The sequence below is a fragment of the Hippopotamus amphibius genome, chromosome 4 (assembly GCF_030028045.1).
Source record: "Hippopotamus amphibius kiboko isolate mHipAmp2 chromosome 4, mHipAmp2.hap2, whole genome shotgun sequence".
Taxonomy (NCBI): Eukaryota; Metazoa; Chordata; class Mammalia; order Artiodactyla; family Hippopotamidae; genus Hippopotamus; species Hippopotamus amphibius.
Genome location: NC_080189.1, coordinates 166350937 through 166373457, shown reverse-complemented (window position 1 = coordinate 166373457; position 22521 = coordinate 166350937). Strand labels below are relative to the sequence as shown.

At 38.1% G+C, this 22521-nt stretch overlaps 1 protein-coding gene across 1 annotated transcript in view; it reads left to right on the top strand.

Moving 5' to 3' along the window:
- The window catches only part of SEL1L (SEL1L adaptor subunit of ERAD E3 ubiquitin ligase), a 55981-nt gene that overhangs the window by 14723 nt on the left and 18737 nt on the right, over window positions 1–22521 (top strand). Inside the window, exons 4-11 of the mRNA XM_057731294.1 lie at window positions 8717–8884; window positions 10351–10456; window positions 11282–11444; window positions 14232–14285; window positions 14376–14435; window positions 16356–16437; window positions 17010–17164; window positions 20451–20507. Coding sequence (XP_057587277.1) covers window positions 8717–8884; window positions 10351–10456; window positions 11282–11444; window positions 14232–14285; window positions 14376–14435; window positions 16356–16437; window positions 17010–17164; window positions 20451–20507 — 845 coding nt within the window. The remainder of the gene's footprint in view (window positions 1–8716; window positions 8885–10350; window positions 10457–11281; window positions 11445–14231; window positions 14286–14375; window positions 14436–16355; window positions 16438–17009; window positions 17165–20450; window positions 20508–22521) is intronic.

Here is a 22521-nt window from a genome sequence, read left to right as displayed (position 1 = left end):
ACTTCTGATGCCAGTTGATATTTGGAGTGCCCTAGACCACCCCTGCATTCAGCGATTTGCTTGGAGGACTCAGCATATAGTTGTACTCACAGCTCTCATTTACTGTTCGCCCGAAGGATACAAAGCAAAATCAGCATGGGGCGAGGTCCACAGGAAACAAGGTGCACGTTTCCCAACCGTCCCTTCCCAGTGGAGTCACACAGGACGCACTTAATTCCCCCAGCACAAGTGACAACACATGTGAAACGTTGTCTTCCAGGGAAGCTCATTAGCGATCCACTGCCTGGAGTTTTTCGTGGAGACTAGTCATGTAATCATAACCACTCTCTGCCTGGCATCTACCAAAATTGCAGGCTCCCAGAAGGAAAACAGATGCTGGGCATAAACCACATTGCACAAGCAGCTTAGGCACAGTGAGTCCCTAGGGTTAGGGTGGCAGTAACCCTCCCAAAGTCTAAGTTCCCCGATGTCAGCCAAGGGCCAACCTTTCAAAAGTTAACAGTCGTGTCTATTGTGTTAACTGTTTCTTTCGTGCATATCATCTCAGTAAACATTTCTTGAAAATGAATGAATGAAAGGCCACCAAGAGGGGAATGATAACACTGTGGTATTCCCGTTACAAAACACTCATAGTCATTTTAAAAGGAACACGTTTTGTTGGCAAATAACAGAAAATCCATCAAATAGTGGCAAGAGCAGAGGTGTACTTGGCTCACATAACCAGGACTCCATAGATAAGGTGGTTCAGGCCTGTGGCATCAAGGACTCCAGCTCCTGCTGCTTCTCCTGTTCAGTCTCCTTAGTAAGTTGACTTCATCGTCATGTTTGTCCCAGGTGGTTGCACCTGGTGGTAGCTGTACCTCCAGGTCCTGGGTGCTCAGAAGGAAGTGGTTCCTGCATCAGAGGAGCAGGAGCCTCCTTCAGGAGTCCCTAGTAGAACGGCCAGAGCTATCCCTTGACCATCCCTAGCTTTGCAGAGGTAAGGAAGGCGCTAAGAACTGTTAGCCACTCTGCACTGGCTGCCACCCGGACGAATGTCCGTGGTAAGTGAAAATGTCACATTGTAAATAATTCACTTAGTATTGAGACAGGCTGGGACCTGGGACCCTTTGGTGCAGTGCTTGCACCAGGACAAACCTCTCCTCGAGCAACAAAATATAAAGAAACTGTATGGGACTAAAATTAACTGCGTGCATGTGCAGTTGGGGCAAAGTTATGGACAAAATATACAAAGAGACCAAAAAACCCAGCTGACACTTCTGAGGAGCCTGGAGCACAAGCAGGGTGCTGCGCACGCCTCTTGCACACAGCAGCACGAAGGGGTGGGCAAACCCCCGAGCCACCCCTCTGGCCCGACCCCTGCACACCAGGAACAGACTCCTGCCCCACTGATCCTCCGTCGTTCAGGGTTATCCAGAGAAATTCCTTCTTGCTCATGTTCTGTTAGGCCTTTAACTGATTGAATGAGGCCCACCCACGTTGCAGAGAGTAATCTACTTCACTCAGTCCATTGATTTAAATGTTAATCTCATCCAAAAAGCACCGTCACAGAAACCCAGCATAGTGTTTGACCAAATGTCTGTACACTGTGGCCCCGCTAGCTTTATACACAGAATTAACCACCACAGGTCCCTAATGTGAGAGAAAGCCATCCCCCCCGCCGCTCCACGTTTGCACTTGAAAAGAAAATGAACCCCTTTTCTAGTAGCAGTCATTACCTTTGGAGAAAAAAAATGATTTTCAGTGGTACCTAAAGATGACTGTGATTTTTCTTTTATTTTGTATACTTTCCCATTGCTTGGGTAGTCTTTTCTGCAATAAACACACTACCCCTAATCGCCTTAAAAAGTAAAAAAAAGAAAAATTAAATAACCAGCATCTTTCTCTGTTTTGAATGGCACTGAGCTTAAACTTACTAAATATGCTCAACATTGGGCTCTGAAGTAAGAAATTCGACTGAGTCATAAGATAGCATTTTTGCTTCATTGTTATGTGCAGGGGGGATGTGGCAAGGGATAATCAGACTGAACAGAAGACAGATGGTTAAGGACACATAGGCCATGACCTACAACAGGTCTAACTTTAATGTAAAGATTTCTTTTGTTACTGTTGGGTTATGCAAGAAATTATTTGTGGGAAGAAACTCCTTTGGGAGACCACCCTTGTGGAAAAGCACCCCACCAGGGCTTTTGAAGCTCAAAATACCTTTACAGCCATTATTTAGTGAAACTCACTGGGGGGTTTTTGTTTTGGTTTTTCTTTCTGTCTTCCTCTCCCCCCTCCCCCCACCCCCCCCTCTCTCTTTCTTTCTTTCTTTTCTTTCCGGGTCTTAGCTGAGCACACAGGATTTTTTTCATTGTGGCATGCGGGCTCTTTAGTTGCAGCATGTGGCCTTAGTTGCAGCACGCATGTGGGATCAGGGATCGAACCCGGGCCCCTGCATTGGGAGCACGCAGTCTTGCCCACTGGACCACCAGGGAAGTCCCCAAACTCACTATTCTTAAGCAGCAGTTTTCCTGAGCAAGTTTCACTCTGGTTTCTGACAGTGCCTGTCACCTAAGTGTCATGAAGCTTGTCACTTTCTTCTGGGCATATGGGCTGGTACTTGCTGCTTTTTCTTCTTCTTTTTTTTTTTTTTTAATTAATTAATTTATTTATTTATTTATTTTTTTGCTGCTTTTTATTCTTTTAGATGATTATTTTCAGAGAGAACTGAGCTTGTATGAACTCTGATCTTAATGTTTTATTCATTCTCTGTATGACTACATTTATTCTTTTTTCTGAAAAATACATCTTAATCCTTAAAGCGGTGCCTTCCTTAGTATAGTCTGCATATCTGTCCTTCATTAATTTAATATCTCACCTGTAGTTAGCAATTCTCAACCTTGGGTGAGAGCAGTCTTCTTGTAGCAAATAACATGACATTGATATTTTCCCTAGATTACTATACCACATTTATCAGTCAACAGTAAATACTTCTTTATTTGGCCTATACCATTTGCTTTATCTCAAGTATGGTTTGCTTCAAATCATCTGTATTTGTGTTTTGTTTGTAGTACTTTAGGAATTTTTGATGTTGATTGGTTGATTGAGTTTTTATTTTTGCTTTTGCTACAGTTGCTCAACACTGTATGACAGCTGTCTTGAGGTTGCTACCTTTTTAGCATTAAATAATTGTTTCAACTTTTTTTGACTACAGATATATTTGACTAAAATGCTGCTTTCGTTGCCGGAATAACGTCACCTCTGTACACCGAGGCCTAATAGAAATACGGAGACAAAAAAAAAAAAAAAAAAAAAAAGAAATACGGAGACAGAGATTTTGAAGGAAGAAAGAGATGGCTTTATTTTTCTTTGCCAGGCCAAGGGAAGATGCAGCAGGCTAGCATCTCAGTAGCTGTGGGCTCCTCCCGTCCTTGGGAGTTGGGAAAGATTTTATACGTGGGGGCTCGCAGTCTGGGGTATGTGATAAGGATCAAGTAGGTGGAGGTCTTGCATTCTTTTTCCCTTGCATTATTTCAAAACAGTCATAGCTGGCGTCAGGCCACCCGGTGACTGGGGTCTGGCAATTTGTTGATTGTTTGTCTATGGTTTCTTGGCTGGGGACCTCCTTTCTGAAATGCGAAACAAACTATAGAAATGATTTTGTTACAATGCTCATATGGAATGCAGCTTCCAAGTTGTAAATAAGGTTAGCAAGTGAGAGGCAGGATGTAACTCACACAGAGTTAAGTATCAGGGAGTTAGCTCTGTGAAGTAAAAAATCTAGTGACTACAGATTAGTGACAGCTAAAGTAAAACAAGGATTGATTAGCTCTTTCAGGCCAGGTTATCTTTCTCCCCTAGCCAGTTCGACATTCTCTGTTTTCCTTGCTCTCAAGAGGAAAAAGAAAAATCACTACTATTTACATTGCAACACTTACTGCTGTATGTTTGGAAATATAAGATTGCTTCAAATAAGCAGCATGATTAAGTAGTAGTCTTATTAGCAGAATACCCATCTAAACTTATACATACAATATCAGTCTTTAATAGCAGTGTAAATGCTCTTAAAATGAGAAATTTGCAGAGCTAAATCCTTTGCCTTTATCTGTATGAATCAAGTTGACATTTTTATTTTTGTTTTGTTTGAATTTTACAATTAAAAATGAGGAAAATATATGAGTATTTGTATTCCAGGGCATTTAATTCAGTACCAATAGCAACCTCCTAGCCATATTTACGTTGTTTTCTCTTGTCAACTGAAGAAAAACATACAACCTAAAAGTTGCAAATTATGTTTTATTCGGGGACCTTGCTGACAACTGTACTGTGGGAGACAACCTCTCAGGTAGCTCTGAGGAACTGTTCCAAAGAGGTAAGGGAGGAGCCAAGATATATAGGAGTTTTTGCTGGGGGAAAAAAAATGCATGTAGTCAAACATCAAAAGACTACTGCTAATCACAAAACTCAGAGATCTCAAGTTAATGATTTTAGTGCTTTTCTATATTTGAGAAGATGCATGAGTCAGGGCTCATTGAAATTACTCCTTAGGTATGCATCTTAACTATATAGAGCCAGTATCCTGTTTTTCTCCATCCTGAATTCGCCTCAGGGTGCACTGCTGGGGTAGGGGCCAGCTGCAGTGGCTGGTGGCTCTGTGGCAGACAACATTCTTTGTTTACTGAATGGCAAATGACATTCTCTGTCCACGCCCTTGAAGTCTTTGCACCAACATTCAAACATGCTATAATATCTGAATATTGGAAAAACCAAAACCTGGCCCCCAATGCCCCTCCAGCAACCACCTCACTTCTCTACTCCCCTTCATAGCATTATTCTTTGGAAGAGTTGTCTCTATTCACTGATTTCACTTCCTCTCTTTCCATTCTCTAATCTGAATCTAACAAGGCCCTGGTCCCCTCCAGACCACTAAATCCACTCTCCTCCAGGCACATGCTAATTGCTGAACACCTGGTCAGTTCTTTGTCCTTATTTTACCAATCCCTCATGTAGTTTTTTCCTTTCTCTGAAGATGCTTTCTTCACTTGGCTGTGGTTCTTCGGAACCTGCCTGATGTTGAAACATAAGGTTGCTCCCAAGACTCAGCCTTCATTCTCTGCTTTGTCTACAGTACTGTCTAGTGATCTTTGATTCCATCTGTGTTGATGCCCAGGTTTCTCTGTAACGCCACACTATAGTTGATTTAACCAATCTACTCTTGATAAACCTTTGAGTTTTTTGGCTTTATGTTTTTAAAATTATGATGATGCACAAATGCTCTCTTGGACATACCTCTTTGTATCCTTGCGGGAGCATTTCTGTAAGTAAACATCCCAGAAGTGAAAAAAATGGAATCTAAAGGTGTATGGAACTTTTCAGTTCTAACATATTGCTATATGCCCCTCTGCACTCCTGCTGACAGTATGAAAGTTCTCATTTACCTATATTCTGGCCAGCACTGAAGGATTACAGGTTCAGGTAGGGTTTCAGGGGGGAGGTGGTTAAAAACCTTTCTAGCTTTCCTAAATGATTCTAATTGACTTGCAAGAGCAAATTTCTACTAGTTTAAATATAAAGCAGTCTGTTGATTATTATAACTTCTCAAAGACCATAAATTAAATATCTTACTCCCAAGGTCTAAATAGATTGTGATGCTATGTCATTTTTACATGAAGGTGCAGAATTGATTTAATAACACATTTTTTCCCTTTCATTTTAAGTGTCACATTTGATTACTGGCTATCATTAACCCAAATTGCATAATCAGTCAGCCTCATTATGCCAGAGCAGTGATTACCATTGTTTTTAAAAGTGGTACTGTTATTATGGCGGTTTTAAAAATAATAGCTTTGAAATTCTTACAGAATTTCTCCATGGAAAGAAAATTAACTGAAATTAACACTGTTGTGAGGAATATCAACTTGAGATAAATGACTTGAAACTAGCAACTCCCAGTCAGTAACTTTTGGAAGACTTTAAAACAAGTTTAAGGTAATAGCAGTTTCCCTATGGTGATTTTGCTTGGAGAAGATAGCTGAGAAATACAAATTTTCTTTCTACTAACTTGCTACTAATAATAAACATATTATTTTGACCAAGATATTTCAGATTTACTAAATTGATGAAGCAGGTGTACCTTGGGGGTTCTTCCTGCTTAAGTTAGTGCTGACTTAGTAATTGGTTAAAACCTTTTGTTGCCAAAAACCTTTACGTTCTCTCGAGTTTGTTTTCTGCTATATAGTTCCATCACATGAAAGAGAATGCTTTCATGTATTTGAACCACTTAGAAAATAAAAGTTTTGGCAAACTAGAATTCTTATGACAATTCTTATTTGCTTTTAAAACATAAATTTCTGTCATCACAGGAAAAAATCAAATATTTTTTAAACCATTGTTTGTTAATTTGAAATTCGAGTTTACAAATTTCAGTTGTACAGACACTGTCTTCCTAAAGCAAAGTTGAATCTAGTAGCAGTGCATGGGAGTGCTTTTTTCAGATTCTGTAATCAAAATGACCCCTCTGAGGTTGTTGATAAAGGATACTTTGCTTAGACTTTACATTAAAGATCATTTATTAAAAAGTGGACAGATCAGTGGTGAAGAAGTAATTTGCCTCTGGTCAGTGATTACCAGGTTGATGAGTGATATTTACCTGGTGGTAAACCATTTGAAATTCATTTGCCTTTCATAACTTACTGAAAATAATTTTCAAATTAATCTCGGTTTATTCTTCTTTACACTGGAAAGAAGGAACATTCATTTTCTAGCCTTTCAAAGTAAACGTACCAATATAATAATAGACGTGCCATCTCTTAGACTCTTACCACCTTGAGCAGCAGGCACCATGATGAATCCCTTATATGTATTATTTCAGTTCATCTTTGTGACTAACTCTATGCAGCAAGGACTGTTATTCCTGTTTGTAGATGAGGTTATCACCAAATAATTTTATGGATAAGCAGAGAAATTAAATAACTTACAGCGCACAGCTAATAATCAATAGGGTTTGAATCAAGCGTTCTGACTCCAGAACTTATGCTGTTATTTACTAAGCTCTGCTGTCTCATTAAATTCTCCATGTAAAAGCAACCAGTAAACATACTCATACTTACAGAGTATGGTTGGAGCCTAGGCTCAGGCCTGGCACTTTGGTATTCTTATATACCTCTCATTTGGCATTCTTATGCATATTCTTGCCTTCAAATATATCTGTAAACTGGAGAACTTTCTTCTGGGCTACAGCTGAAAAGATGTCTAAGACATCTTTGCTTGGTTTGGTTTGGTTTGGTTTGGTTTGGTTTGGTTTAGCTACCTTGAATGTAGCAGGAGCAAAGCTTAACTTGTCTCTCTCCTGATCCATTTCATCCCTACCCAGTAACCTACTCCTCCTTTAGTGTTCTCTATCTTAGTAAGGACAACTACCTACTCACTTCCTGAAGCCTAATACCTGGGAGCCTTGATTCCTCTCTCCTCTCATCTGCACATCTAGTCAGTAAGTAGTACCATGTCTACTTCCTTAGCATCACTTGAGTACATCCACTTTTTTCATTCCATTGTCCTCTTCAGGCTACCATTACCTCTTGATTAGACCACTGTCACAACCTTTAAACTGGTCACGTTGCATCCAGCCTTGCATTCCATTGTCCACTCTCTAAATAAAGTATAAGTATGAGCATGTCACTCCTACTTTAAACTCTGGAGTTTCCATTGTTCTCAGGATAGAATCCAAATTCATTAGTAAGATTTGTCAGGACCTCCCTAGTCTGGCTTCTTCGTGCTTCTTTAGCTTCTTCTCTTGTCCACTTTGACACTCACAGTACATGTTTTGAGATAATGAACTTTATTTTCTCTAATGTGCCACGCTCTCTTTCATTTGATTCTTAAACACACGTTTTCCCCTTTGTCTATAGTACTTCTCCCCACCCCACCCCAAAGCATTTCATCCACGACCTCTTCCTAGACATCCACTGAGGTGCAGTGTAAACTTCAGTTCCTGATGGGGAGACTTTCCTTTCCATTACATGAATCATACTTTTGTTTAATGTCTCTCTCTTACTTGCTAGGTAGCAAGTTCTATATAGCAGAGACCTTTGCTCCACCTCATTTCCAGCACCTGGCATAATTCCCAGCACCTAGGAGATATTTGGAAAGACCTTACAGAACAAATTAGAGATACGGTTTTTACCCTTAACAAGCTCAAAGTCTAGTGGGAGCTAGAGTATGGTACAGAAAGAAGCTCAGTGTGTATGATCAGTACTCTAATAAAATGCTATGGGATCACAGAGGAGTATGTGAGTGATTAACTTTGCCTGGGGGAGCATTTTCCCTGTGTAACTATATTATTGAAGAAATTGACTTATAGCATTCAGATAGGGAAAAAAAGAGGAGAGTTGTGCTGAGCAGTGGATTTGATTCAGTTGCATTTGCCTTATTTTTTGCTCACTAGTTGGGCATCTGTTTTCAGTAGACTTTTAACTTTCTGAGTTTATTATCTCAAGACCTTCAGAAATTCTAACCTAGGTATAGAGCTGGGTAGTCAGCTAGCCACGCTCACCAAGTTGACTCACCTTCACGTCGTCCCTGAGCAAAATCAGTGCTGGCTTTTTTATGTTCCCCATTACAAATCATGTATCTGTGTCTTTAGATTCTCATAGTTGAAATTGACAGTGTTAAATCCGTGAATACCAGAGGTGCTTTCCATGTTTAGATTGTCTTTTTTTCCTTATCTTTCCAGCTTTGACCGCCATGGAAGGCACAGCACACGGGGAGCCCTGCCACTTCCCTTTCCTGTTCCTGGATAAGGAATATGACGCGTGTACCTCGGATGGGAGGGAAGATGGCAGACTGTGGTGTGCCACAACCTATGACTACAAGGCAGATGAAAAGTGGGGCTTCTGTGAAAGTAAGTATTGCTCAGTAGGAGGCATGTCCATGTTGTTCTCTGTCTCAGGCAACGGTTTAAAGGTCTTTTTGTAGCCATCCATGTTCCACCTTGGTGAGACATAGTCACCATTGATGATATGGTTGTCACCTTAAAGCCTGGACATCAGTGCAGGAAGCATGCAGTGTACTTACTCACTGCCAGGCCGTCACTCAGGCAGCTTATCACACTCGTGCCTTATTTAGAGGTGGTTTTCCATTGGTGTGCATGGGTTCTGAAAACTCTCGGGCAGGCTGCTAAATTAATTAATGTGAAACATTTTTTGGCAATAAAGGAAACGACATTATGGTGAAGGTTAATTAATAGTGGTTAAAAGAAAAATAGGTAATACCTTTTCTAAATACTTGACCGGAATGCACTGTGTGCTAAGGTAACATTTGACAAATATAGTAAGTGTTCATGTCATTACAAAGGGGCTGACTTCTAAAGGCGAGTTGTGTTTTCGGGAAAAACTTTCTACCTAATAAAGAACAACAGAAAACCTTGAATATACCTCATTTGATACCAAATGACATTTTCAGAATAATGGCTCTGACAGAATATTCTTTATCTTAGTTCCCCGACCAGGAATTGAATCCCTGCCCCCTGCAGTGGAAGTGCAGAGCCCTAACCACTGGACTGCCAGGGAATTCCCTGATAAAATATTTAGGCTTTCATAGATTCTGACATCTTACATAGTCCAGTATAATTAAGTACTCCAGTTGAATACATCAGATTTTGTTTCTATACTGCAAGAACAACTCACTTCTATTTCTATAAATATTACTCCTAATGAAATACTCAAATGTCTCTTGATCAGTTCTAGATTTCTGTTTAAATGCCATATTACAGTAGAAAAATAATTTTTGAGAAATCTATAACAATTCTGTGATTTTTCAGGGTTGTATTAGTGCATTGGAAAAAAATAGATAAACATTAAATCAGGATCTATAGTAATAAAAATCAATATTTTAATAATTTTTTTGTCATGTGGTTAATCAGATACTTTATCCTTGTAAAAATATGCAGCATTTTAAGTGAGACTGAAGTGTCCTTTGACTACAACAGTATTTTTCTGACTGTATTTTACTGTCCTAATTTTAGCTGACCTTGGCATGTGTAATCATAAGCTCCTACTGAAATTTTAGTTGAATTATATAAAAAATTAGAATTACTAGAAGAAAAGTACCCTCCAAAAGCAGGTTGATTTTGCTTTCTCTGTGAGAAAGCGATTTAAATTAGTCGTTTTTTTTTTTTCCTAAGTCTTCTCTTTTGCCAGATAAAGGCCATACCTAAAACCAGGTTTGTCTCTAGGGCCAGACTTGGCAGTGGTGAAAGATCATGAATTGTGTTTGCGTGACTACCCAAGAGAAAGAATAGGTAGTGATGGTTGATAAGTAACTGGTACAGAATCATCCACATAAATGCAACTGACGTTTTGTTTTTAGCTGAAGAAGAGGCTGCCAAAAGACGGCAAATGCAGGAAGCAGAAATGATGTACCAGACTGGGATGAAAATCCTCAATGGAAGCAATAAGAAAAGCCAAAAAAGAGAGTAGGTAGCACGGCCAACTCCATTCTTCCCCTGAGATAGGCCATTACTGAGATAAATGGATAAGTACTTTTTTAATTTAATGTACTGCCAGAGACAAAGGATTTCTTAAGTTGTGTTACAAGAAAACTTAATATGATATATGGACATTAGGGGCATTACTTTTATCAGATTTTAGCTTGCTGGGATAAAAAGGTTATAAATTCCAATCACAAGAAGAACAGTGAGCAAATGGCAATGCTTGATTAAGTTATAGTACTTTCTCAGAGCCAGGAATACATAGACTATTCAGAATTCAAAGTGACATAAAACAAACACAAGGAATTATTGTCAGGTGTTTTCTGTTTTTTGGTTTTGCTTTGTAATTTTCTTGCAGACAAAGTCTAGAATTTAGAAATGAAGGAACATAAAACAAGTGATTGTCCTCTAACATTTTATGTCCCTTTAGTTTCAGCTGACCTTGTTATAGTCTGTGCAAAGACTCTAAAAGATGGCTGTGGTGGTTATCATTCATTGGATTATTTACCGGACACCACATTATTACAGTTCTCACATTGCAAATCTAGTTAACTTTTTTAATAGAATTTTTTTAGGATTGCTATCAGTGTAATAAGAATTCCAAGATATTCCAATAAGACAAGTGGTACCCTGTGTAAAAACAAAAATAGCCAGAATGTTTTCTAAGTAACACTACTTTAGTAAAAATAAAATATCAGAGGGATTCTATAGAATAAGGAAATTAAGCTGCATTTTAGTAGATCTTGAAGAAAATTTTAATGGCAGTTCCAAAATATTGCTAATTTGTTTTTTCATTATTTATGTTTAAAGAGCATATCGGTATCTTCAAAAGGCAGCAGGCATGAACCATACGAAGGCCCTGGAGAGAGTGTCCTATGCTCTTTTGTTTGGTGATTACCTGACACAGAATATCCAGGCAGCTAAAGAGATGTTTGAGAAACTGACTGAGGAAGGTTCTCCCAAGGGACAAACTGTAAGTGTACTTTCCGTGGAGGATCTCTCCTCATACTGCACTGGTTTATTTTAACAGCAGGCTACTCTCATTGCCCTGACTTCCTTTAACAAGTAAGACTTGTAAATATTAATTTTGTGGCAGATCATTTTACCAGTCTTCTTGGACAATCTTTTTCCTTAGTTTGAAGACATTTACACTCACTTAAGGCATTTTTTGGAATTGCATCTTGCCAAAATTATATTTGTAGTTTTCCAAATTAAATCTGTAGAGAATGAAACATGAAGGTAGTTGTTTTTTATATGAAATTACTAATCATTGCATTTTTTTCCAAAGGTCAGATGCTGTAGCTCCTGTTAATCTTGTTATTTTTGTAAAAAAAAATATTTATTACAGAAGCAGTGCATGTTCATTATAGGAAACTAGAAACACAAACTAAAAAAGCTAAGAAAGTAAACATCACATATGTACCTCCCAGACATAAGCACTGGTAATATGTCAGTCCATGCATACCCTTCTAGACCTTTCTTTTTGTGTAAATTCTTTATTAAGAATAAAAAGTCATTGCCTACTTTTCCATTACTCACTCTTTTCAGTCTGTAGCTTTTACCCTTCCAATTGCAGTAAATTTGTACATCATATAATACCCATACCATATGCGTATGGTGTTGAACCAAAACACTTTCATTATATCTGTTTTGTCCAAATCAGTATCTGGTCCAGGACTACATTTATATTTGGTAATTATTTCTAGCATAGCCCCCACCTTTCTTTTTTTTTCTTTTCTTTTCTTTCTTTCTTTTTTTTTTTTCTGTTAGAGATAGGGCCAGTTTTTCTGCAGAATGTTCTACCTGTGTGTCTGTTTGCTTCTTCATGGTGTCCTTTAGTTTGTTTCTTCATCACCTATCTTTCCTAAAACTGAATGGCACAGCTTAAGGCCGAAGAACTCAAAATGTTTTTAACTAGACTGCCGTATAGTGGGTATTCTGATTTCCTATTGCTTCACACCAGTTGATATGTAAAATCTGTTAGACTCCGCACTAGTAATGGTAGAATTGATGCCTGGATTCAGGGGCCATTGTGTTTATTTAAAATGCCTTTAATAGAGGGAAAGGGAAAGGGCTGGAGATTGAGTTACTAATCAGCTTTACCTACGTGATGAAGCCTCCATAAAAACCCCTAACCTCTGGGGTTTGGAGAGCCTCCAGATTGGTGACTACATCCGTGTGGCAGGAGGTGGTGCACCCCAACGCCGTGGGGACAGAAGCTCCTGCACTCAGAACTGTTACGGAGCTCGTCCTATGTACCTTTTCATGTGGCTGTTTATCTGTATTCTTTATATTGTCTTTTAATTTTATTTATAAGTTTTTTCATGTAAAATTAGCAATTTTACGTAGTTGAATTTATTTATCTTTTATGGTTTCTGGGTTTTGTGTCCTACTTATAAAGGTGTTTTGCCCACTTTAAAAAAAAATGCCTTCAATAATAAAGATTTATCAATGTTGTGGAATTTGCTTAAAGATAGAACAAAATTTCTAGTCACAAAGAAGCCTGTTTTCAGACCGTATAAACAATAACAGGCATTTTGACCCTTGTTTTCTACAGGACTGATAACCTAACCAGTCTGCAACTCCTATGTAGTCTTGGTTTTGGTTTATAAACAAGTTATATCTTAATTGCTCCCCTTTGTTTTCAAAGCTTTTTTCCCCTTCTTTACATAAATCAGTTTATGTAAAATTCACACATATATTCTTTAGCTTCAGACACATTCTGTTCTGAGGAATGGTTTTACTTTTAAGGAGTCTTTTCCCTGTAATAATAGAACCTTACAATGCCACAGCACTCTCTACACAGTAATTAATTCTAGCTGATGAAACAAAGCACCACAATCACAGTGGCTTCACATAGCAAGGAGTTATTTCTTGTTCATGCCAGGTCCCATGCAGCTCTCCTGTCTGAGTCACTCTTCAGATGGTGACTCAGGTTGAGGGGCTGCTTCCATCATGTAGCTGTATACCATCTGGAACATGGGGCTTCCAGGCCATCATGAAAGCAGAAGGGAGGACTGGAGGATCCTCTGTAATGTTTTTAAGGGCCAGGTCTGAAAATGGCTTGCATCCCCTCTGGTCACATCTCTAACTTAAGGGGAGGCTGGGAAATTTAGAAGAGCTCATGAATTTTGATGAGACTAGCACGTGCCTTTACAACTTTAGCTTATGTTTTCATGTCATCGAGGATGATCCTCACAGGGCAAAAGGTAGAATATTGCCAGTATGTTGTTTGGTTGGTTGGGTTTTTTTAAGAAAATTGTGTATGCTCTGGCATTGTAAAGTGACCTTTCTTCCTTGACTCCTTCAACTTAGCCCCTTGCTGCCTCTTTTTATTCTGGGGATAGATCATTTTAGTAATCTCTTACCCATTAGCATTGTGTATCACCCTTCACAGAGATAATATGTTGATGTAATAATATAGGAGGCATTTTGTTTCAAAACAGCTCTTCACCAAGAATCAAGTATAAGTCATATTTAAGTGTGTTCAGCTTTTGTTTTCTAGTTGATGTTTTATTAAATTGTCTTTAATCTTCAAGCTAAACTTTTTTACTTGTTTAAAGTTATATTTCATTGTGTAATTTGTAAAACCTTGAATGCATTTCCAAGGCTTTTTAATTCCACATTTGTACATATTTGAGACTGTTCAAATCCTTTACCGTTTAAAGATTCTTGCATCCTTTCATGTTCATAAAACTATGTCTGCCTTGGATAAACTTACACCAAAGAAAGAATTCAGACTTTTATCATTTTGTTTCAGGCTCTTGGCTTTCTCTATGCTTCTGGACTTGGTGTTAATTCAAGTCAGGCAAAGGTAATACTATTAAAACTTTGTCGTATACTACAGTTTGAATTGGGTGAATGTGTACCTATGTTCAGTTAAGCGTCTTTTGTTCTTTCACAGGCCCTTGTTTATTATACTTTTGGAGCTCTTGGGGGCAACCTAATAGCCCACATGGTTTTGGTAAGTAAGACTTAAATGGAAGGGTGATAACATTGAGTCATTGGTTTACAAGGGGCCACACATTTCTAGCTTTCATGATTGAAATTTACTTATATCCGTTAAGACCCAATATTCAGTTGAATGTCCTTCAGCTTCTTGCTAATGGATATAACAATTGAATCTACATGTGGATAAAAATTGGTAGTCCACAATTTGTCATTAAAATGATTAGTTTGGCTGATTGCCTTTAAAATAGAAATCTGACTAATGGCTCTTTTTCAATTTTCTGTAAGTTGGAATTGTTTGTCAGAGTCATTTTTCAGATTGGGTTATGGCAGATTTTACATTTTAAGATTTTACATTTAAGTTGAGGAAAGACTATACAAAGAACCAGTGTCCTATAAAGTTCATTACAGGGTATCTCTTATGTGTTATCTGATAGCATTGATCACTTAAATGGCTTAGTGGTTAAATATAGGATCTTTCCACCATGTTCTTTTCTGCTGAGGTGTTTAATCTGCCTTCTACTTTATAAATTGACTTTGGGTGAGTCACATGACCTCTGACCCATAAAACTGTGTTCCAAATGGATTTGTAAGTTACGGCAGGAATGTAAAGAAGAGATTGAGCAGAAATGAGGCTGAAAGCAGAGAAACCAGTCCACAGTCTGGAGGGGTCTATAGGCCTGGTTATCGATGGGATTATGAGACGTAACAAAGAAGGAAAATCTAGTTTTCTGGTCAACTGGGTAGATGGTGGATAATTTTCTCTCTGTGTATTCCAAAAATACTTATTGAATACTTGTCATTGGAATTTCAGAGATCAATAAGGTATAATACCATTGTACAGCAAGCTTTTAATCTAGAAAGGGAGACATGAGTAAGACCATTACGGTACAGCACAAGAACATCAGGGAATCACCTGAAAGGCACCTAACCCATACTGGCATTGGAAGGAGAGGGCTTTCAGGAGATGCTTCTGAAGAAAGTAAGCAACGAAAATGGTTGGAGGATAGAATGCCAGGTAGTTCTTCACCAGGACAGGAAGACAGGAATCATGTAAACAGCTGTACGTCATGCCAGGGAGCTTGGGCTTTGTCCTGTTTTCAGAGGTAAACTGCCGAAGGAGTTTCAATAAGTGAAGGGTGTTGCTCTAACTTTCTGAAACACTCCTCACTAATTTTGAAGTTTTTTCCACTTGTTTGTTTAGTCTCCGAGAATGTTTATTCCTCAAACAGTAATTGAAAAGTCATTTTCAGATGAATTTTGCAGAAACATTAAATATTTTTGACAGAAATCTTTTTTAAAACTCTTTACCGATCTTCTTAATAGTGGCTACCGAATAAGAACATTGTTATCAGTATTGTACATGTTATTATACAGACATTCCCTAAGGATTGTTAAAGTTGGTAAAGCTATTTGAGTCTGTGCTAAATGGCTCCAGAGAGCTCTGTTTTCTCTTCTTTTTAATTATCTATCTTCCCTCTTATTCGGAAGTCATTTGTTGCTGGTATTGCTGTGACTGTTCTGGTAGTGGCTTGTCTTCCCTATTTTGCTAATTTGTTGCATCTTTAAGAGCTACTTTGGAAGGTTAACCTATTTTTGTTAAAATTGTATCTAAAGTAAGATTGAAATCTGTTCTAAGCAAGAGCCTAAATAAATTTCTCTTACAGATAAACGGGCACACTGCACATGAAAGTTAATGGCATCTATTTTGATTGCTCTCGGAACTTTATTTCCTAGTTCTTAGCTATAGTGTGGGTGTTGAAGTTGCTGAATAAGTTACCTCAGAATGTAAAACTCAGGATAAATGATGTAGTTGTGTACTTGGACCAAAGGACAGAAAAATTATGTTCTGAGTATGGTTAGCTTTATTTGTTCCCACAAGAATGCCACTGAAGCCTATGAAACTGCCCTCTTCTCACTTGAAGTTGTGTTACAGGGTTACCGCTACTGGGCTGGCATTGGGGTCCTCCAGAGCTGTGAATCTGCACTGACTCATTATCGTCTTGTTGCCAATCATGGTACCTACCTTTTTGCCTTTCACCTTACTAAAAACAAACAAACAAAAAACAGTATTAATTTTAAATAGATCTGTTTTCATTGTAGTGCTTGAAATATTGTGACTGGCTCTCTCAAGTGGAATCGTCTTTACATTAGTTGATCAAGTACTTTTTAAAAATTTACTTTGGGACTTCCCTGGCAGTCCAGTGGTTAAGACTTCGCCTTCCACTGCAGGGGTTGCTGGTTCGATCCCTGGTCGGGGAGCTAAGATCCCATGTGCCTTAGACCAGAAAACCAAAACATAAAACTGAAGCAGTACTGTAACAAATTCAATAAAGACTTTAAAAATGGTCACATCAAAAAAAAAAGATATAAAAAATAAAATAAAAATTTGCTTTGGGTTCTGCTTCTTAATATTATGTGGGGAAAAAAAACCTGAATTTATTTTGGATTACTATTTTGTACTCTGTAGACCACTATAGAAAGTTTCCTTTACATGTGCCTGTAAGCATTTGGCAGCTGGAATTGTACTCCTGTCTGTGGGACAGGCCCTCTGACTTTCATCCCCATCACTACTTTGTCCCCATTTCAGTTGCGAGTGATATCTCACTGACGGGAGGCTCAGTAGTACAGAGAATACGGCTGCCTGACGAGGTAGAAAATCCAGGAATGAACAGTGGAATGCTCGAGGAAGATTTGATTCAGTATTACCAGTTCCTGGCTGAAAAAGGTGATGTGCAAGCACAGGTATGTGTTTAAACGTCTCTCATGAGATCTTGCTGCCTTGTATATTACAGTCTCTGAGGGCAGGCACTTGTATCTATAACGTTTTCACTGAGCTATCATTAGCTGTAAATTAGTCCCATACTCTCAAGACCTTCCATTTGGATTCATCTGGGATGTGGCCCATGCGTTGATGGTTCCTTAAAAGCTGGCCAGGTGACTCCACCGTGCACCACAGTTGCAAACTGCTGTTTAAATGAAGCGGTGTTGCAGTGATGATGAAGACTCTTACTGGAGTCACCAAGGATGAAAACTGTCACCCCCTCTAAACAGAAAGTCTCTGGAACATTTGGAATTTCAGATGCTCTTCAGAGCTATTTGCTGTGCATGTTTCCTTTGCTAATCTTAGACTATAGTTTTCTCAAGGTCAAGGACAGAAGTAGGCTTGTTTAATGAGAGCTGTATGATATATTCAATACATCAAAGCATCATGTATAATATGTTATTTTGTGGGTTGTTTTGATGATACTAAAATAAAAACTTCACTGTCCAAATCTTTTTCTATTAAGTTTACAGTTCTTTGTGATTTAGAAATAGAGATGAGCAGTAGATACTTATTAAGAATAATTAATTTTAAGATTAACAGAAGGGGATCTTTAAAAAAAAAAAACAGAAAAAAAAACCCAAAAAAGCCAAATCTTAGCTCATGGAAATTAAAGTTGTCTCTTCTGATTATACATTTTTCTTTTATATGACACTAATTAAAATGCAAAATACTCTAGATGCTTAACAATAGGAAATTATTTAGGTCAAATATGACACTCCAATATAATGAAATTCTATGCAGTCATTAAAAATTATGTAGAATACTACTTCATGTAGAAAGCTGATTTCAGTGTATTAAATGAAAATCTCAAGTTAAAGAAAAGTGTGTGGTATATATCATTTTCTTTCTTTTTTTTTTAACTTATTGAATTATGACATGAATACAGAAGAATACACAAAACTGAAGTGTACAGTTCAATGAATTCTCAGCAAGGGAGCCTCTTGTGTAGCATAACTAGCACCCCGGAAGCCCCTCTTCGGGCCTCTTCATCTCTGACTCCTCCCTCTTGCCCATAGGCTGCTGCTGGCTTCTAACACTGTAGCTTGGTTTGGCCTGTTTTTGAGTCTTATGTAAAAAAGAAAACAGCATTTTTTGGTATCAACTTCTTTTACTCAGCTTTATGTTTCTGAAATCAGTCCATGTGTTTTCACATAACTGTAATTCATTACTTTGCATTGCTACAAAGTTTTTCATTGTATGAAACTCCCACAATTTATCCATTTTATTCTTCCCCGATTTGGACTATTACAAATAATGTTCTGTGCATTTTCTTGTACATGTCTTTTGCAAATACTGTCTCAAATTTTCATAGCTTTTAGAACTCGATAGCTGGTATAATACATTCTCCCACTATCATGATTTCATTATATTTAGCTCTAATTTTCATCATGATTTCTTTTGACCCATGTGTCATTTAGAAATGAATCGCTTCGTTTCCATATACAGTGAGCCCTTTGTAACCACAGGTTGCAGATTTGCAACCACAGGTTACATCCACAGATTCAAGTAACCATGGATCAAAAATATTTGGAAAAAAAATTTTTTTCAGAGAGTTCCAAAAGGCAAACCTGAATTTGTCACACACTGGCAACTATTTACATAGTATTTACATTATACTTACAGCTGTTTACATAGCATTTATATCAAGTATTGTAAGTAATCTCGAAATGGTTTAACGGGTACCAGGAGGTTGTGCATAGGTTATATGCATGTACTACACCATTTTATATAAGGGGCTTGGCGTCTGCCGATTTTGGTGTCTGTGGGGGTCCTGGAACCAATCCCTCACGGATACCAAGGGACAACTGTACATGGGAATTTTCTACTTATCTCTTTAGTGGTTGATTTCTAGCTAAATCCACTGTAGTCAGAATATCCTCCATATGATTAGAGTTGGTTGAGATTTCTTGAGACTTGCCTTATGCCCCATCTTGGTCAGTTTGGGCAGATATTTTGTGTGCTAAAGAAAATGTGAATTTGTACCGTTGTTGGGTGTAGTGTTTGATATATGTCAGCTGAGTTGTGTTTCTCAGTCCTGTTGTTCAAATCTTTTGAATCCCTACTGAATTTGTGTGCTTTTTCTGTCAAAGCTGAGACAGTATTACTGAAGTATTTCACTCTGATTGTGGATTTGTCTCTTTCATCTTTTAGTTCTGTCAGTTTTGATTTACATATTTTAAACCATGTCGAATGCATAACTTAACATTGTTGTCTTTCTGTTGAACTAGCTTTTGTATCATGAAATGACCTCTTTTATCTCCAGAAATATTTTTTGCTTTCAGTTGTACTTTGCCTAATGGCATAGCTACATTACTTTTTTTGGGTTAGTATTTACAGGGAATTTCTTTTCTATCTTGTTCTTTCAACCTTCTGATGTTTAAGGTATGTCTCTTGTAAGCATCATATGACTAGTTTTGTTCATTTTTTAAAATCCATTCTGTCTTTTAATTAGAATAATTAATGATATATTTGGGTTTTAATTTTCTGTCTTTTATTTTTCCATGTTCCCTTTTCTCTCCTTATTTTACCCTCTTTTGGTTTGAGTTTGTATGTTTTAATCCTGTATGTTTTTGAACACCACAAGTTATTATTCTTTTATACAGTCCATCCAATTTAGATTTACTCAGATTTACCTTTCTTTTGTTCTTTATTTCTTACTGCGTCTCCAAGCTTCCCAGGATAATTTTCCCTCTTCCTAAAGAATATTCTTTAGTTCAAAAGATTGAACTTTTCTTTAGTTCGTGTGGAAATGCCTTTGTTTCACCTCTGTTTCAGAAGGATGGTTTGCAACTAAAAGCAGACATTTTTAGTTTTTTCAAAAATGTAGGGTATGGACTTCCCTGGCGGTCCAGTGGTTAAGACTGCGCCTTCCAGTGCAGGGGATGTGGGTTCTATCCCTGGTTGGGGAGCTAAGATCCCACATGCCTCGGGGCCAAAAAACCAAAACATAAAACTGAAGCGATACTGTAACAAATTCAATAAAGACTTTAAAAATGTTCCACATCAAAAAAAAAATCTCTAAAACAAACAAAAATGTAGGTTAAAGTAGAGTAATATCTTAAGGAATTAAGACTAAATGTTTAATTTTCTGTGTTATGAACGGAAACCTTTTTGTGACCAATTGTTTCTTGTTGGTCTAATTTAATTACACACCAGATGCAGGTGCTGCCATGTACTCTTGCCTCCTTTTTTATTCACTTTCAGGTTGGTCTGGGTCAGCTGCATCTGCACGGAGGTCGTGGAGTAGAACAAAACCATCAGGTAACCTTCCTGTGCTTAGGGCTTTGCATTTCATACTGTAGCAGGAAATGACGCTCCAGGTACATTTCTTGCTAAGTCAGTAACAATATCAAGCTTTGTTATTACTGGATGTTAATAACATCACAGATGATCATTCAAGATCTAACCGCTGAGGAACAAAAATGTGATCATACCTCGTAGTGATGGGAAAGGTTTTATTAATTCCAAAACCTAGTTCTCGGTACTGCCAAAAATGCATAAACAACGTCTTGGCTTTCTATAGGTATGTGATATAAGTAGGTCTTAAAAAACTCCTGTTGGAAAATATTTCCTAGAGCTGAGGAAAATGCAGTGTTGAGTTTGTGAGAAATTAGGAGCGTACAGCCTAGCAGTCATATCCGTGTCCGGTCAGCAACTTTGTCTGCTTTTTGTCCCACGGATCACTCATCTCTTCCCTTCTGCCGCCAGTACACATATCGCTGTGTGAATAATTACCCGCCTGCATTTCCTAAGCAAGAGCCTGTCTTTGTAAACTGTGCATCTGAGCATGCAGTTCCCTTGCTTAAAACTCTTGAGTGGTCTCTGATTTCCAGTAGCTTGAAAACCAGAACCTTAAACATGACCTCCAAGGCCTGGTACCAGTCTCTGTTTACCTCACCAGCCCCTTGCTTTCTGAGTCACAGGCACACAGACCTTTACTCGGGTCTTTGAAAATATTAAGAACCTCCGCATCTCAGGACTTTTGGAAAGCCAGTCCCTCTGACTAGAGTGAATGTTATTATGCCACCTCCTCTTCACGTAACAATCCTACTCATCCTCCAGAACTCAATTCCAATATCTCTTCCCCTGAATGTCTCCCCTGGTCACTGCCCTGCTCTAAGAATAGGTCATGTACCACAGTTATGATTTCTGAAAATCTGTATTCCCTGTGGCCTTTGTCCATTATAAATTAGTTACTTATGTAATTAAATTGTTCCCCCTGCCAGAATATAAGGTCCCAACCAGCATAAACTATGTCTGTCTAGTTTGCCACTTCATTCCCAGCACCTGGCAGTGCCTAGCATGTAGTAAGTTCTCAATAAATGTTTGTCAAACTAATAAAACTGTTTTTCTACCACGCCAGTTTAGTATTCTAGTTAAGGTTATTTCATACACCATATTGCATCAACTTTAAGAATTAGTTTGTAACAAAATACAGTTATCACTAAAAGTATACCAAATATTGATGCTTTTTAAAATTATTATTTAGACAGCACTTTGACAACTTTCATTGTCTTTAGGTCATTAAAATTGCATGTCATTAGGCCAGTGAAGCATCAGATGAACTGGTTAGTAAAAACGTCAGGTGAGAGAACAGAATTCTGGTTAAGAATTTGCTACATACCTTTACACAGCAAGTTTTGGGATATTCTTGATGGTGTATGCTGCCTACCTGTGAAGCAATTACACAGTGATAAGTTTTCACAGAAGAACAGGAGTTCCCAATATATAATTGTTATCAGTTCAACCAATATTTGAGTACCACCTGTCCCATTCACTGCACAGCATTCGGGATACAATGCTGGACCTACCCTTGGTCCTTACCTTTACAGAGCTTCAAGTTTAATAGAAACATTAGGTATTTTTCAAATGATCACACCAACAAATACGTAATAAATTGTGCTTGTTGTTACAAAGGAGAATTAAAGAGTCCAATGATAGATTAATGAGTGGGAGGTGTTACTTACCTCTGAAAAGTTGTGGATGACATTTAAATTGAGCCTTGGAGGTAAGATCATTCCAGGCCAAAAACAACAGCATGTGTATAGGTCCTGAGGTAGGAAGGAACATAGTTGGTGTACCCAGAGTGCAGGGAGCAAGGTGAAACAGTACTGAGATAAATAGTGTCTATTGCAGTGTATTCCCTGCAACACTTCAGGGGCGGCTAGCATGTTGAGACTTAAGAACAGTCTCTTTGGATGACCCCAAGAATAAAAGCAGAAAGATCAGGGAGGGGAGCATTCCAGAAGTTCCACTGAGAATGCAGCTTAGACTA